The sequence below is a fragment of the Rana temporaria genome, chromosome 13 (assembly GCF_905171775.1).
Source record: "Rana temporaria chromosome 13, aRanTem1.1, whole genome shotgun sequence".
Taxonomy (NCBI): domain Eukaryota; kingdom Metazoa; phylum Chordata; class Amphibia; order Anura; family Ranidae; genus Rana; species Rana temporaria.
The window spans coordinates 4,897,472-4,913,461 of record NC_053501.1 but is presented as its reverse complement, the minus strand read 5'-3'; the positions used below and the strand labels follow the sequence as shown (position 1 = coordinate 4,913,461).

The following is a 15,990-nucleotide window of genomic DNA, read 5'->3' as shown; positions in this document are numbered from 1 at the left end:
GAACAAAATGCGAGTCCAGTTATCCCCAAAGGGTCTTCGTCAGGGCAGGAACAAGGGGTGGGCAGGAGGGACGGCTGCCCTGGGCACTGTGGTATCATGTGGGGGGGGGGCAGGTTGATTTGTGTTGAGAAGGGGAATTTGGGCAGGGGGTAAGACTTGTTCTAGGTGTGCTAGGAGTGGTGATTGGGGGGGGGGGGGGGGGGGGGTGTAGGGGTGCAGACTGGCGCTGATTGACTTTAGGCAGTCTCAGTGTGTTTGTTCGGGTGCCCCCCCCCCCTTTTTAGAGAGATTTCAGTACAGGAATAGTAAAGACAGGAACACGGTGTATCTGAAATCATTCTCTGACTTTTACTGATAATACTAAGACAAATATATGCATTACAAAAAGGGAGGGGCCGAAATACATTAATTTCGGTAGTGAGCAAAGAAATATTATGTTGGCAATATGTGATTGGTTAATACAGACTACGTGTTCTGTAAAGATAAGATATTATAGCTTACTCGTTAAAAGCAGACTTCTTATTCATTAAAAAAGCTTAGTAAGTAAAAACAACAGCTGCATAATATAATTAAAAGGAGGGAACATTCCTAGTACGAGATAGATACAAAATATAATACAGTTCTAGCAATTAATAAGGAATGTCTCACATGTAATAGACTATATAAAAACAACACCTGTGAGAACAAGGAAAGATACATTTCTAGTAATTCGAAAGGAATGTTCTGCATGCACAATCTCCGCGATAAAAACTACTATGTGTGCAAGGCCTTTTAGAATTCTACAAAAAAATCGAGTGAAATAACATTCACTCTGAAACCCTTAACCCCTTACAATCATATGTAACAGTTAAAGCGGGAGTTCACCCAATTCGTTTTTTTTTTCTATTTTCCCCCTTAGCTTCATGCTCGTTTTGTCCAGGGGAATCGGCTATTTGTTTTAAAATATGAGCAGTACTTACCCGTTTTCGAGATGAATCTTCTCCGTCTTTTCCGGGTATTGGTCTTTGGGAGCGGGCGTTCCTTCTTGATTGACAGTCTTCCGAGAGGCTTCCGACGGTCGCATCCATCGCGTCACTCGAACGTCGGTGCGGCTCTATACTGCGCCTGCGCACCGACGTTCTGCTTCTTTCGGAAAATCGTGACGCGATGGATGCGACCGTCGGAAGACTGTCAATCAAGAAGGAACGCCCAGTCCCGCAGCCCATACCCGGAAGCGACGGAGAAGATGCATCTCGTAAACGGGTAAGTACGGATCATATTTTAAAACAAATAGCCGATTCCCCTAGACAAAACGAGCATGAAGCTAAGGGGAAAATGTGTAAGCTATGGGTGAACCTCCGCTTTAAGGAAGGACCCTAGCTTCAGAACCTTAAACCCTTAGGCCCAGATTCTTAGAGGAGATACGACGGCGTATCTCCAGATACGCCATCGTATCTCTGCGTCCGGCCGGTCGTATCTATGTGCCTGATTCTTAGAATCAGTTACGCGTAGATATCTGTTAGATCCGACAGGCGCAAGTCTCTTACGCCGTTGGATCGTAACTGCATTTTTAAGCTGACCGTTAGGGGCGTGTATGCTGATTTACGCGTCAAAATATGTAAATCAGCAAGATACGTGAATTCCCGAACGTACGCCCTAAGACAAGATGGGGAACCCTGGACTTGTAGAGGCATGACCTTTGAAAAATATGCTACAGGCCGTAGCTTGCCCCCGTGTTCTTGGGCCAGCACTCCCGCCATGGTTTTACAATTGTCTCTAGCATACAAATCAAACATCAATGAAAAGTCAGGGAGGCTCAGTCCAGGAATCATTACCATAGCTTTCTTTAATGCCTCAAAGGCATGCAACATTTCATTAGACCATTCAACCTTGTCAGGAGAATCTTTCAGAGTGGCTTGTCTCAGAATGTTATCATAAAAGGAACAATCAGGGATCCATTGCCTGCAATAATTAATCATACCAAGGAAGGATAGCATCTCCCTCTTTGTTTGTGGGGTGACCAGGCCCACTATTGCATGTATACGTGAAATACTGATGTTCCTTTTCCCCTTTGTGAAGACAAAGCCCAAGTATTCAACCATTTCGCTACACCATTGCAACTCCTTCCTGGAGTAATTTTTCCACCATTGGCTTGATTCCCTCTATCTTTTCTTTAGAGAGGGGATACTGTTTGTGGAAAAACAGGAGATGCGTCAGGTTTCAGAGTGACCCTGTAAGGGGTACAGAAGATTAGGCCAGTGTCATATTCTCCTGTGGCCCAAACATCTTCAGGCAGGTCCGGAAGATCCAGATATGCCTGTATGTTATACATGGTCACAATGTGTGATTCAGTAAAAGCTTTAATGGGTAATACTGAGGATTCAACAATTAATCCTACTCCCTCCTTTCTGGGGAACGGGTTACAAATTTTGTCGTGGCAAAATTGGTTGTATGCAGAGCACACCGCCATTTTGTCCTGTGCTAATCGCACACATTTCGTCTTAGTGAAATAAGCCATCTTTAAATTAAATAAGTTCACTCACCATGCATTCGGTCTGCCATTCATTCAAGTCAAGAGACCTCACCAATTGTTCTCATTCTAGCTCCCAGCCATCACTGGTCTGCCGGCGCCCTCACAAGCTGTTTTATTAACCACCCAGCAGGAAGTGATGTCACACCACGTGACCTCCTCCATATGAAGTGAGCTCACAGCATGTGGGCTCAACACAGCAAATGCCCATATATGTATTTGGCGGCACAAGATAAACCCTTCCGACAGGGATTCAATACAGTAATAATTCAATAACAATACAGTAATATAACAATAATAAAACAACAATAGGATACAGTTCCTTATCTGCAGGTGTAGGCTTACATCACAAAACAGTGTTGATCAGGCACTGAGAGATGACAGGAACACACACCAGCTAAACTGACAATGCGCTTGCAGCGCGGACGCACCCGGAAAGCGAATATCTGTGCATCACACAGGGGCCCTTTCGCCGGCCGACACCCCCACTCCACAAACACCCTTCTCCAAATCAGAAAGTGTATCTTAACCAGTCTGTCTGCCCCAGTCAGCTTTCTAGAGCGGGCTGAGGGAGAACCAACAATGGGTGACACTATGACAATACATATTAAATACATCTTCAAATTTCCACAACAGTTACAACTGCCCATATTTTTGGTCCATCCACTTAAATTGTCTATGAATGGGTTAATTAAATAATAATCTGTCCCACAAATGCGGGCCACATAATCTTTACAATTTTCACCCGGTTGGGGTGGACTAAGTTTAGATTTTTTAGCGCCCATTATTGGGACATAAAACCGCTGAAACAGTCAATGAACAGTTGTAAGTGACCCAGAGTCTGTCCAATGTAATCTTTTGGTACAGGGAAATGGCAATTAAGTTTATATAATGTTTGGTTTTTGCAATAGCGTTTTAGGTGGTCTACTGTAGCAGAAAAATGGTGTAAGTTATATGGTCTCTCACTAATATGTCTAATAATGTGTAAGTTGTCAGATCCTGTATGTTTAACTAATATATTCCACAAACACAATATTCACAAGACAGAAGTTTCTATATCATGGAACGCTCACAGTGCTCGCCTGCCACCTTCAAGTTACCCTGAAAAGTGTGTCTTCCCAAAACGTGAGCTAGTCACAGAGAAATGTTTTAGCCAAGCTGACAACATGGAGCGGGTCGAGTAAAAAGTGACCACCTTATCACTCTCAACAAAGGATAGAACAAAAGAACAATAATTTCAGTGATCCTGGAGGTCTGTACACTTACTAGCCAGACACTCGTATCACACAAACAAATTATCTTATACTTTATGTGATAGAAAAGGAAGCACAGATTTTAAACACAATGAGACTCCCAGTCATATCTCTTTCCCGGAAGGAGATCAAGTTTCCCTGAAACTTTTTTAGGTGCCTCCCAGAGACACAATTTTTGCCGGCTATGAAAGTGTCTCCCCGAGACACAATTGCAAAAGATTAGGTTTCCCTGAAACCTAATGTATCTCCCTGAGATACAATTGCAAGAAAATAGGTTTCCCCGAAACCTCTAAGGTGTTTCCCCGAAACACAATTGTTTAGCCGGCTTTGCCTTAGCGCCCTCTTCCCCAAATTAACCCACACTATTTACTCCCGGAGTGAATCTCCATTTGTGTTAATTTTAGCTCTAAATCGGAAATCTGATCAGAGCTCCGGTGACCCGGCAGACAAACAGCAAGAAAGTGTGTATATCTTACCGGGAATCTCCAGAGATGATCTTCCGATCTCGGGACCTCCAAAATGTAGGGGTTGCAGACTGGCTCTGATTGACTTTAGGCAATCTCGGTGGGTTTGTTCGGGTGGCCACACTTTTGAGAGAGACTTCAGTACAGGAATAGTAAAGACAGAAACACGATGTATCTGAAATCATTCTCTGACTTTAGTGATAATACTAAGACAATATATGCATTACAAAAAGGGAGGGGCCGTAATACATTAATTTTGGGCAAGAACAAAGAAATATTATGTTAGCAATATGTGACTGGCTAATACAGACTACGTGTCCTGTAAAGATAAAAAACAGACTTCTTATTCATTAAAAAAGCTTAGTAAGTAAATACAACAGCTGCATAGTAAAGGAGGAAAGTACAAGATAGAGAAGTTATAGATAAAAATATATAATTCAGTTCTAGTAATTAATAAAGAATGTCTCACTATATGAAAACAACACCTGTGAGAATAATAACAAGAAGAAAGATACATTTCTAACAATTACTAAAGAATGTTCCGCATGTATAATCTTTTGTTCATAGCTAAAAACGTATAAGAGATTATGGGCCAGATCCACAGACGAAGTACGCCGGCGTATCTACTGATACGCCGGCGTACTTTCAAATTTCCTGCGTCGTATCTTTAGTTTGAATCCTCAAACCAAGATACGACGGCATCTGGGTAAGATCCGACAGGCGTACGGCTTCGTACGCCTTCGGATCTTAGATGCAATACTTTGGCGCCCGCTGGGTGGAGTTTGCGTCGTTTTCCGCGTCGGGTATGCAAATTAGCGATTTACGACTATCCACGAACGTGCGCGCGACCGACGCATTTTCTAACGTTGTCTGTAGTCGGCTTTTTCCGGCGTATAGTTAAAGCCGGTATTTTGCGGCGTATAGATAGACTTGCCATGTTAAGTATGGCCGTCGTTCCCGCGTCGAAATTTAAAAAATTTTTTTTAGCGTAAGTCGTCCGTGAATAGGGATGGACGTAACTCACGTCTAAGTTCAAAAAATGACGTCGTTGCGACGTCATTTCGCGCAAAGCATGGCGGGAAATTTCAAAACGGAGCATGCGCAGTTTAATCGGTGCGGGGACGCGCTTCATTTAAATGAAACCACCCCCAACCCGCCCAATTCGAAATCCGCCGCCAGAAATACACTACGCCACCGTAACTTAAGGAGCGAACTCGCTGAGGATTCGAATATACGCCAGGTAAGGTACGGCGGCGTAGCGTATCTCTGATACGCTGCGCCTATCCAAATGTATGTGGATCTGGCCCTATGTGTGCAAGGCCTTTTTAGAATTCTACTAAAATGAGTGAAATAATATTCACTCTGAAACCCTTAACCCCTTCCAACCATATGTAACAGTTAAGGAAGGACCCTAGCTTCAGAACCTTAACCCCTTACAGGCCTGCCTAAATTTACCTGTGTTGACAATCCTATTCTAGCACCTTCCTATGGTAGAGGGTGCTACATGTAAAACAGGGGTCCTCAAACTACGACCCGCGGGCTGGATCCGGCCCGCCAGTGTGATTTACCTGGCCTGCGGACTGCCCCTTTAATTTCGCAGCAATCCCACTCCCCTCTGCTACCTTTTTATCACACAAGATTAGAAACATGGCAGGTTCGGACAAAAGGCGGGTCTTTTGAGTTAAGCAGCGGGGCAGTTTCAGCAATCAAACACCTGCCTTTCACTAGCAAAGTCCCGCCCTTTGTCAGGACCTGTCATGCTTCGCGTCTTGTGTGATTCAGGTAGCAGAGAGGCGGAGTGCTGGGATATTATAGAAGAGGCAGCAGTGTGATGGGGGTAGATCTGTGATGGGGGGTCTGTTATGGGGGCTATGTGAGGACAGGAGTTTGTGTTGAGTGGGCTTTGTGATGGGGGGGGGGGGTCTGTGATGAGGGGATCTGCTATGGGGGGACCTGATATGGGGGCTTTTTGATGGGGGAATCTGTGATGGAGAGGAGTCTGTGATGGGGGGATCAGTTATGGGGGTCTGGGCTTTGTGAGGGAGAGGAGTTTGTGTTGGGGGGCTTTATGATGGGGGAGGATCTGTTCTGGGGGCTTTTTGATGGAGAGGGGTTTGTGTTGGGGGTCTGTTATTGGGGGCTTTGTGATATAGAGGAGTTTGTGTTGGGGGCCTTTGTGATGGGGGGCTTTGTGATGGGGGGGGCCTGTTATGGAGAGGAATCTGTGAATTCCTGTTTTTTTGCACTTTAAAAAAATATGAACCTATGCACACATCTTATTTGAACTATAGTCCGGCCCCCCAACAGTCTGAGGGACCGTGAACTGGCCCCCTGTTTAAAAAGTTTGAGGACCCCTGGTGTAAAATAACCAAAAATACATTATTTTCACATTCCGGCACTTCCCTCAACTTATACTATAAATTCAGAGCGGGGTATTTATGATAATGGCGTGTCGGATAAAATCCATCAATGGCCGCTGGTCAGAAAAGAGTTAAAAAATAACCTGACACGACCTTCATAGAAGGAAGAAGATGGTGGAGAACACGTCAGTGGAAAAGAAATGTTAGGTGCGGCCCCAATGTCAGCGCAAACTTGTTTGTGTAAGAAAGAGAAAGTGAAACCGATTTGTTCAGACACAACAATGCAAAGAGGAACAGAAGAATGGAGAGACGGTCTGCAGGAACCTCTGACTAAGGTGAGGGCTTCCCCTTATCATTCCCTGCAGAGTATTTCTCTTCTTCAGCTAGAGCAGTGGTTCTCAACCTGGGGGTCAAATGATGATTTGCCAGGGGTCACCAAATCCTGGGCTGTTCCTGAAGCCCGCACTGCTCTCCCAGGAAGGGAGATAAGAGAGGAAGGAACAAAGAAAAAAAGAGAGAGCAAGAAAGACAGTAAGAGGGAGCGATGGGGGAAAAAAACAAGGAATTAGGATAGAGAGAGATGAAAGGGAAAGAAAGGAGAACGAAGAGTGGTACATCCTAAAATTTACCCTAAGGGGTTTTAATACCGTACAAGTGGAAGGCACTCAGGGAGCGCTAAATATCCGTGGGTTACAAATGACTTGTCTTGCCTTGGGTGCTTTTAACCCACGCTATAAAAATAATTTTACTGTTAGGGGTCCCCACAACTTGGGAAATTTTATCAAGGGGTCACGGCACTAGAAGGTTGAGAACCACTGATCTAGAGCAGCTCTCCTTTCCCTGCAAAGTGTATCTCCTTTCTCTGCAGAGTATCTCCCCTTTCCATGCAGAGTATCTCCTCTCTATCCCTGCCGAGTGTCTCTCCTCTTCTTACAGAGAATCTCTCCTTTTCTTGCTGAGTATCTCCCCTCTCCTTAAAGAGAATCTCCCCACTCCATGCAGAGTTTCTCCCCACTCCATGCAGAGTATCTCCCCACTCCATGCAGAGTATCTCCCCACTCCATGCAGAGTATCTCCCCACTCCATGCAGAGTATCTCCCCACTCCATGCAGAGTATCTCCCCACTCCATGCAGAGTATCTCCCCACTCCATGCAGAGTATCTCCCCACTCCATGCAGAGTATCTCCCCACTCCATGCAGAGTATCTCCCCACTCCATGCAGAGTATCTCCCCACTCCATGCAGAGTATCTCCCCACTCCATGCAGAGTTTCTCCCCACTCCATGCAGAGTATCTCCCCTCTCCTTAAAGAGAATCTCCCCACTCCATGCAGAGTTTCTCCCCACTCCATGCAGAGTATCTCCCCTCTCCTTAAAGAGAATCTCCCCACTCCATGCAGAGTTTCTCCCCACTCCATGCAGAGTATCTCCCCACTCCATGCAGAGTATCTCCCCACTCCATGCAGAGTATCTCCCCACTCCATGCAGAGTATCTCCCCACTCCATGCAGAGTATCTCCCCACTCCATGCAGAGTATCTCCCCACTCCATGCAGAGTATCTCCCCTCTCCTTAAAGAGAATCTCCCCACTCCATGCAGAGTTTCTCCCCACTCCATGCAGAGTATCTCCCCTCTCCTTAAAGAGAATCTCCCCACTCCATGCAGAGTATCTCCCCACTCCATGCAGAGTATCTCCCCACTCCATGCAGAGTATCTCCCCACTCCATGCAGAGTATCTCCCCACTCCATGCAGAGTATCTCCCCACTCCATGCAGAGTATCTCCCCTCTCCTTAAAGAGAATCTCCCCACTCCATGCAGAGTATCTCCCCTCTCCTTAAAGAGAATCTCCCCACTCCATGCAGAGTATCTCCCTTCTCCTTAAAGAGAATCTCCCCTCTCCTTCGCAGAGTATCTCCCCTCTCCTTCGCAGAGTATCTCCCCTCTCCTTAAAGAGAATCTACCCACTCCATGCAGAGTATCTCCCCTCTCCTTGCAGAGTATCTCCCCTCTCCGTGCAGAGTATCTCCCCTCTCCGTGCAGAGTATCTCCCCTCTCCGTGCAGAGTATCTCCCCTCTCCGTGCAGAGTATCTCCCCTCTCCGTGCAGAGTATCTCCCCTCTCCGTGCAGAGTATCTCCCCTCTCCGTGCAGAGTATCTCTCAGGTCTCTATTGCTCTCACCTACGGCATTTCTCTCTCTGTCTGAAAACTATCGCTTTCCCTCTGCAGAATATCTCGCCCTTCCTTGCTCTGTGTTATTTTTTCTCTCTCCTGATAGAGGGTTATGTATGTGTTGTGGTTTCCTAAACGCCATTCTTCCACAATAAGCACAAAGGTTGTTTTTGGTGTGTTTTGGACTATGTGAGAGGGTAAGATAATGAGACGTGAGGGGGGGTGCAATAGTGAGGGTGGTGAGTAATAGAAGGGTGTGGGGGGGGGGGGGGCAGAAAATAGCTGCGTTTTAACTTCCCCCCCTTAAAGGGGTTGTAAAGGAAAAAAAATATTTCCCTAAATATCTTCCTTTCCCTTAGTGCCGTCCTCCTTCACTTACCTCATCTTTCCATTTTGCTTTTAAATGTCCTTATTTCTTCTGAGAAATCCTCACTTCCTGTTCTGTCTGTAACTCCACACCGTAATGCGAGGCTTTCTCCCTGGTGTGGAGAAAGCCTCTTGAGGGGGGAGGGGGCGAGCAGGCAAGTCAGGACACTCTCTACTTTGCAGATAGAGAAAGGGGCTGTGTGTTAGTGGGTGTCCTGACACTCCTGCTCGCCCCCTTCCCCCTCAAGAGGCTTTCTCTACACCAGGGAGAAAGCCTTGCATTACTGTGTGGAGTTACAGACAGAAGAACAGGAAGTGAGGATTTCTCAGAAGAAATAAGGACATTTAAAAGCAAAACGGAAGGATGAGGTAAGTGAAGGAGGACTGCCCTAAGGGAAAGGAAGATATTTAGGGAAATACATGTATTGGATACCTTTCCTCTGAGGCCTCAGCACACAGACCAGCAAACATCACCACAATGTAAATTGTATAATATCCTACAAACTGGCCCCCCTTAGGTTGTAGTTCAATGAAAGCTATAGGATGCAAAGCTGTGATGCATAACAAAGAGGAAATGATCAACGTTCCTTCACTTTCCGGATATCTTCAGCTAGCCTGTTGTCTATACTGCAGTATAATTTGTAATCCAGGAAAAGACAAAAACAAAAGAAGAGCAGAGATGAGCTATTTGGTGCTTTGTCTGAAGAAGTAGTATCTCACGTATGTTCCTCTTTAACCACTTCCATACCAGGCACTTACCCCCCTTCCTGCCCAAGCCAATTTTCAGGTTTCTGCGCTGTCGCTGTTTAAATGACAATTGCGCGGTCATGCTACACTGTACGCAAATTTTTATAATAGAGCTTTCTTTTGGTGGTCTTTCATCACCTCTGCGTTTTTTGTTTTTTTTGCTAAACAATTAAAAAAAATAAAGAAGAATAAGAAAATAACAAGGGATAATAGTGAGGGTAGGGAGCAAAGGAAGGGGGCAATAGAGAGGGAAGGGAGCAATAAGATGGAGAAGGCAATAGTGAGGCTATAGAGTAATAGGAAGGGAGGGGCAATAGTGAGGATAGGTGACAATAAGGAGGGGCAGTAGTGAGGGGAGGAGCAATAGAAAGGGGGCAATAGTGAGGGGATGGGGCATTAGTGAGGGGAGGGAGCAATAGGAAGGGGGCAATAGCGAGGGTAGGGAGCAAAAATATGAGAAAGGCAATAGTGAGGTTAGGGAGTAATAGGAAGGGAGGGGCAATAGTGAGGATAGGTGACAATAAAGAGGGGCAATAGTGAGGGTAGGGAGCAATAGGAAGGGGGCAATAGTGAGGGTAGGGAGCAATAAGAAGGGAAAGGCAAAAGCGAGTCTAGGGAGTAATAGAAAGGGAGGGGCAATAGTGAGGATATGTGACAATAAGGAGGAGAAATAGGGAGTGAGCAATAGAAGGGGGGGGCAATAATTCAGGACAGGGAATAATAGGAAGGGGGGCAATAGTTAAGGTAGGTCGCAATTGGAAGGGGGCAATAGAAAGGGTAGTAGCAATAGATACAATATGCCATGACAATGCCCCGTATCTGTGTGGTGTATGGCCGGGCTATTCATTGTGAATGGCGTCCCAACACACTGTAGAGCGCAGGATGCGTCATGATGGGTCATGTGTGGTTTTTCATCGGTTGTGGTGCATTGGCAGCCCATTCATAATAAAGGTGCGTCCGTAACACAATGCTCGGTAACACATCTCATAACGCACAGTAACACACCGCAAGGAATTGCTGAATTGTGATCTAAAACGATCATGTGTAAAATAACCAAAACTACCAACACTTCCCGCAACTTATACTATAAATTCAGAGCGGGGTATTTATGAAAATGGCGTGTCGGATAAAATCCATCAATGGCCGCTGGTCAGAAAAGGGTTAAAAAATAACCTGACACCGACCTTCATAGAAGGAAGAAGATGGTGGAGAACACGTCAGTGGGAAAGAATGTTAGGTGCGGCCCCAATGTCAGCGCAAACTAGTTTGTGTAAGAAAGAGAAAGTGAAACCGATTTGTTCAGACACAACAATGCAAAGAGGAATAGAAGAATGGAGAGACGGTCTGCAGGAACCTCTGACTAAGGTGAGGGCTTCCCCTTATCATTCCCTGCAGAGTATTTCTCTTCTTCATCTAGAGCATCTCTCCTTTTCCTGCAAAGAGTATCTCCCCTCTCTGTGCAGAGTATCTCCCCTCTCCATGCAGAGTATCTCCCCTCTCCATGCAGAGTATCTCTCCTTTACTTGCAGAGTATCTCTCCTTTACTTGCAGAGTATCTCTCCTCTCCATGCAGAGTATCACTTTCCTTACTGCAGAGTATCTCTTTTCTCCTTGCAGAGTATTTCTTTTCTCCCTGCAGAGTATTTCTTTTCTCCCTGCAGAGTATAAGGGAGAAGCAATAGTGAGGATAGGTGACAATAAGAAGGGACAATAGTGAGGGGATGGGGCAATAGTGAGGGTAGGGAGCAATAAGAAGGGAAAGGCAAAAGTGAGCCTAGGGAGTAATAGAAAGGGAGGGGCAATTGTGAGGATAGGTGAAAATAAGGAGGGGCAATAGTGAGGGTAGGGAGCAAAGGAAGGGGGCCATAGTGAGGGTATGCAGCAATAAGATGGGGATGGCAATAGTGAGGCTAGGGAGTAAAAGAAAGGGAGGGGTAATAATGAGGATAGGTGACAATAACGAGGGGCAATATTGAGGGGAGGAGCAATAGGAAGGGGGCAATAGTGGGGGTAGGGAGCAATAAAATGGAAAAGGCAAAAGTGAGGCTACGGTGTAATAGGAAGGGAGGGGCAATAGTGAGGACAGGGGACAATAAGGAGGGACAATAGTGAGGTGAGGGAGCAAAAGGATGAGAAAGGCAATAGTGAGGCTAGGGAGTAATAAGAAGGGAGAAGCAATAGTGAGAATAGGTGACAATAAGAAGGGACAATAGTGAGGGGATGGGGCAATAGTGAGGGTAGGGAGCAATAAGAAGGGAAAGGCAAAAGTGAGCCTAGGGAGTAATAGAAAGGGAGAGGCAATTGTGAGGATAGGTGAAAATAAGGAGGGGCAATAGTAAGGGTAGGGAGCAAAGGAAGGGGGCAATAGTGAGGGTAGGGAGCAATAAGATGGGGATGGCAATAGTGAGGCTAGGGCATAATAGGAAGGGAGGGGCAATAGTGAGGATAGGTGACAATAAAGAGGGGCAATAGTGAGGGGAGGGAGCAATGAGAAGGGAAAGGCAAAAGTGAGTCTAGGGAGTAATAGAAAGGGAGGGGCAATAGTGAGGATATGTGACAATAAGGAGGAGAAATAGAGAGGGAGTGAGCAATAGGAGGGGGGGGGGGGAGAATTAGTTCAGGACAGGGAATAATAGGAAGGGGGCAATAGTTAAGGTAGGTAGCAATTGGAAGGGGGCAATAGAAAGGGTAGTAGCAATAGATACAATATGCCATGACAATGCCCCGTGACTGTGTGGTGTATGGCCGGGCTATTCATTGTGAATGGCGTCCCAACACACTGTAGAGCGCAGGATGCGTCATGATGGGTCATGTGTGGTTTTTCATCGGTTGTGGTGTGTTGGCAGCCCATTCATAATAAAGGTGCGTCCGTAACACAATGCTCGGTAACACATCTCATAACGCACAGTAACACACCGCAAGGAATTGCTGAATTGTGATCTAAAACGATTACGTGTAAAATAACCAAAAATACCAACACTTCCCGCAACTTATACTATAAATTCAGAGCGGGGTATTTATGAAAATGGCGTGTCGGATAAAATCCATCAATGGCTGCTGGTCAGAAAAGGGTTAAAAAAATAACCTGACACCGACCTTCATAGAAGGAAGAAGATGGTGGCGAACACGTCAGTGGAAAAGAAATGTTAGGTGCGGCCCCAATGTCAGCGCAAACTTGTTTGTGTAAGAAAGAGAAAGTGAAACCGATTTATTCTGACACAACAATGCAAAGAGGAACAGAAGAATGGAGAGACGGTCTGCAGGAACCTCTGACTAAGGTGAGGGCTTCCCCTTATCATTACCTGCAGAGCAGGGGCGGACTGACAACTCATGGGGCCCCCCGGGCAATAGAAGATTATGGGGCCCCCCCGGGCTTACAGATGGCCACCAAGCCAGGAGGCAGTACAGAGGCGGGGCAGCTAAAATCTCCTGATTTTCACATCAAAAGCATGTCGGTTTTGGACATATCAGGGACAGATGTAAAAAAAAAATGATTTTTACATGCTATCCCTGGTTTTACTGAGCCTGGCAACCCTGATGGGGCCCCCTAAGGGCATGGGGCCCTCGGGCAGTGCCCGAGTGCCTCAATGGTCAGTCCGCCCCTGCTGCAGAGTATTTCTCTTCCTCATCTAGAGCATCTCTCCTTTCTCTGCAAAGAGTATCTCCCCTCTCCGTGCAGAGTATCTCCCCTCTCCGTGCAGAGTATCTCCCCTCTCCGTGCAGAGTATCTCCCCTCTCCGTGCAGAGCATCTCCCCTCTCCGTGCAGAGCATCTCCCCTCTCCGTGCAGAGCATCTCCCCTCTCCGTGCAGAGTCTCTCCCCTCTCCGTGCAGAGTCTCTCCCCTCTCCGTGCAGAGTCTCTCCCCTCTCCGTGCAGAGTATCTCCCCTCTCCGTGCAGAGTATCTCTTTTCTCCCTGCAGAGTATCTATGTTCTCCCTGCAGAGTATTTCTTTTCTCCCTGCAGAGTAGGGCCCCGATTCACAAAGCACTTACGCCGACGTATCTCGAGATAAGCCGCGTAAGTGCAAATATGCGCCGTCGTATCTGCGCCATGTCCACAAAACTAGTGTGACAGACCTTGTTCCTCCAATGTAGACAGTCTCCAACCTGTCCGTCCAGCTCAGCATACCTCTCACACTGAGCTCTCACTTCCCACTTCCCTACCAGGTGATTGTTAATTAATAGGGAGAAGAGAGGAGGTTTACCTGTTGGCCAGGCTTAACCCCTTCCAGGGCAGGGAAAGCTGACCTTTCCAGTCTCTCACTGGCGTACATAAAATCGTGTACCCTGTCACACTAGATACGCCTGAAAATAGGCTTCATCCGACCGACGTAATTTGCCTACGCCGGCGTAGAGTGGGCGCCATAGGTGTGCGCAGCCTATTGCATTAGGGTGTGCACCCCAAAGCTCAAACATATTTGCATGTGTATATACAGTATACTGATGGTGTCAGCAGAGCGGTGGACAGTGTCAGTAGGGCAGTGGAATGTGTTGGTAGTTTTTTATTTTTAATATATATTTATTTTAGGAGCCCCATTAGGGTGCTTTGGTGAAATATCAGCGGTCTATTTCTGTGCGTTACTGCACACTTAATGCAGTATATTTCTGTGCGTTACTGCATGTTTAACGCAGTATATTCCAGTGTATTGCTGCACATTTAATGCAGCATATTTCTGTGCATTAGTGCACGTTTAACGTTGTATATTTCTGTGTGTTATGTGCCGTTTAATGCTGTATTTTCCTGTTAGTGCGCGTTTAACGCAGTATATTTCAATGCAATCTGCACCACACAGGGTGATAAGGGTGTGCCCAGGCACATCTGGCACACCCTGTGCGCACGCCTATGGTGGGCGCATATTTACGCGGGTCGTATTTGGCGCTCCCATTGATTTTCTATTCACATATGCAAATGAGGGAGATACGCCGATTCACGAACGTCCCTCCTTCTTTCCATAATAACAAAGGGCGGTGTAAACTGTACATGGTACATCTTATAGGCTTCAACTGTTTTTTTTTTCTTTTAATTTGATTTTTGTACAAGGCAGAATAACATGTGAGTGGAGCTGAATGGGTATACACCTGAAACTAAAGAAATATTCCCTCCGCTCCGACCAGCACATGATCATCAGAAAGGGGCACTGATAATGAAAAAAATACACCCCCCTAAGCTAGTAGGAGCAGCAGAGCGGGGGTGTGTTATTCATTTTTTTTATTATTCTGCACTGACTGTCTTTGAAATTGCCCCAGCCCCTGTACAAATCCAATCTGGGGACAAAACAGGGACAGACTTGGGACAGTGCCCTCAATCCGGAGACTGTCCCCGGAAACCGGGGATGTCTGATCACCCTAGCCTAGACAACACAACAACAACTCCACCGTGATTTAAACCAAATTAAACCAAATCGCCCTGATTTGCAGTAGGAGAACACTTGCCCCGCACACCAGTGCTTGACACCATGCAAAGTAGGTGCCTTAGGTGTTCAGGCGCCCTGTGCGAGCTAATCCTGTGGCGCCCCCCCATCTTCACCCCTTGCCCCCTGGTCACCTAAACATACACAAAGAGGCTGTCCGGGGCCCCTCTATCCTCTGGGGAGTGAGAATGAGGAGGAAGAGGTGAGGCAAGAGTCAGCGGAGCCCTTAGGTGGCAGTGCACCCTAGGAGGCTGCCTTCCTAATCCGCCTAGTGGTAGCGCCGACCGCCCGGCCCTGCTGCGACTCACATTTTGCAAGCTGCGATGGCGGCACCTGTTGCCCATGCACAGCTCGCACACCCCAAAGGCCGACCCTGGTGTTAGTGCCCTCCCCTTCCACTGCATTGGGATGATCGGCAGCCAAGTTCATGTAGGAATATGTATTGGGAACACCACCTTTCTTTTCCTGGTTCAGACCCCCATCTCTAATGCTGAGGGAGCGGCCCACACACAGGAACAAAAATGCAAATTTCTCTGCAATTCCTGATAGAATGGAGACCCTTTAAAAATAGGTTTCTCTGACAGAAAACAAGCTGTCTCTAGAATGATGATTTGGGATTTTAGTGATTTATGTACAAATATGGGTTACTGAGATTTAAAAAAACAAATCTAGGAGATTGGACTTGTTGATAATAAATATTCATACTTACTT

General features: G+C 46.4%; 1 protein-coding gene across 2 annotated transcripts in view; it reads left to right on the top strand.

The window, feature by feature from the left end:
• The first annotated feature begins 11,086 nt into the window (after window positions 1–11,086).
• Window positions 11,087–15,990, top strand: part of LOC120920653 (interferon-induced very large GTPase 1-like) — a 45,401-nt gene continuing 40,497 nt past the window's right edge. The window contains exon 1 of one of the 2 annotated variants that reach the window (XM_040332849.1): window positions 11,087–11,232. In XM_040332849.1, coding sequence (XP_040188783.1) covers window positions 11,098–11,232 — 135 coding nt within the window. In that variant the 5' untranslated portion in view covers window positions 11,087–11,097. Of the gene's footprint in view, window positions 11,233–13,056; window positions 13,146–15,990 lie in introns of those variants that run through there. The other variant, XM_040332848.1, reaches the window with a different exon arrangement.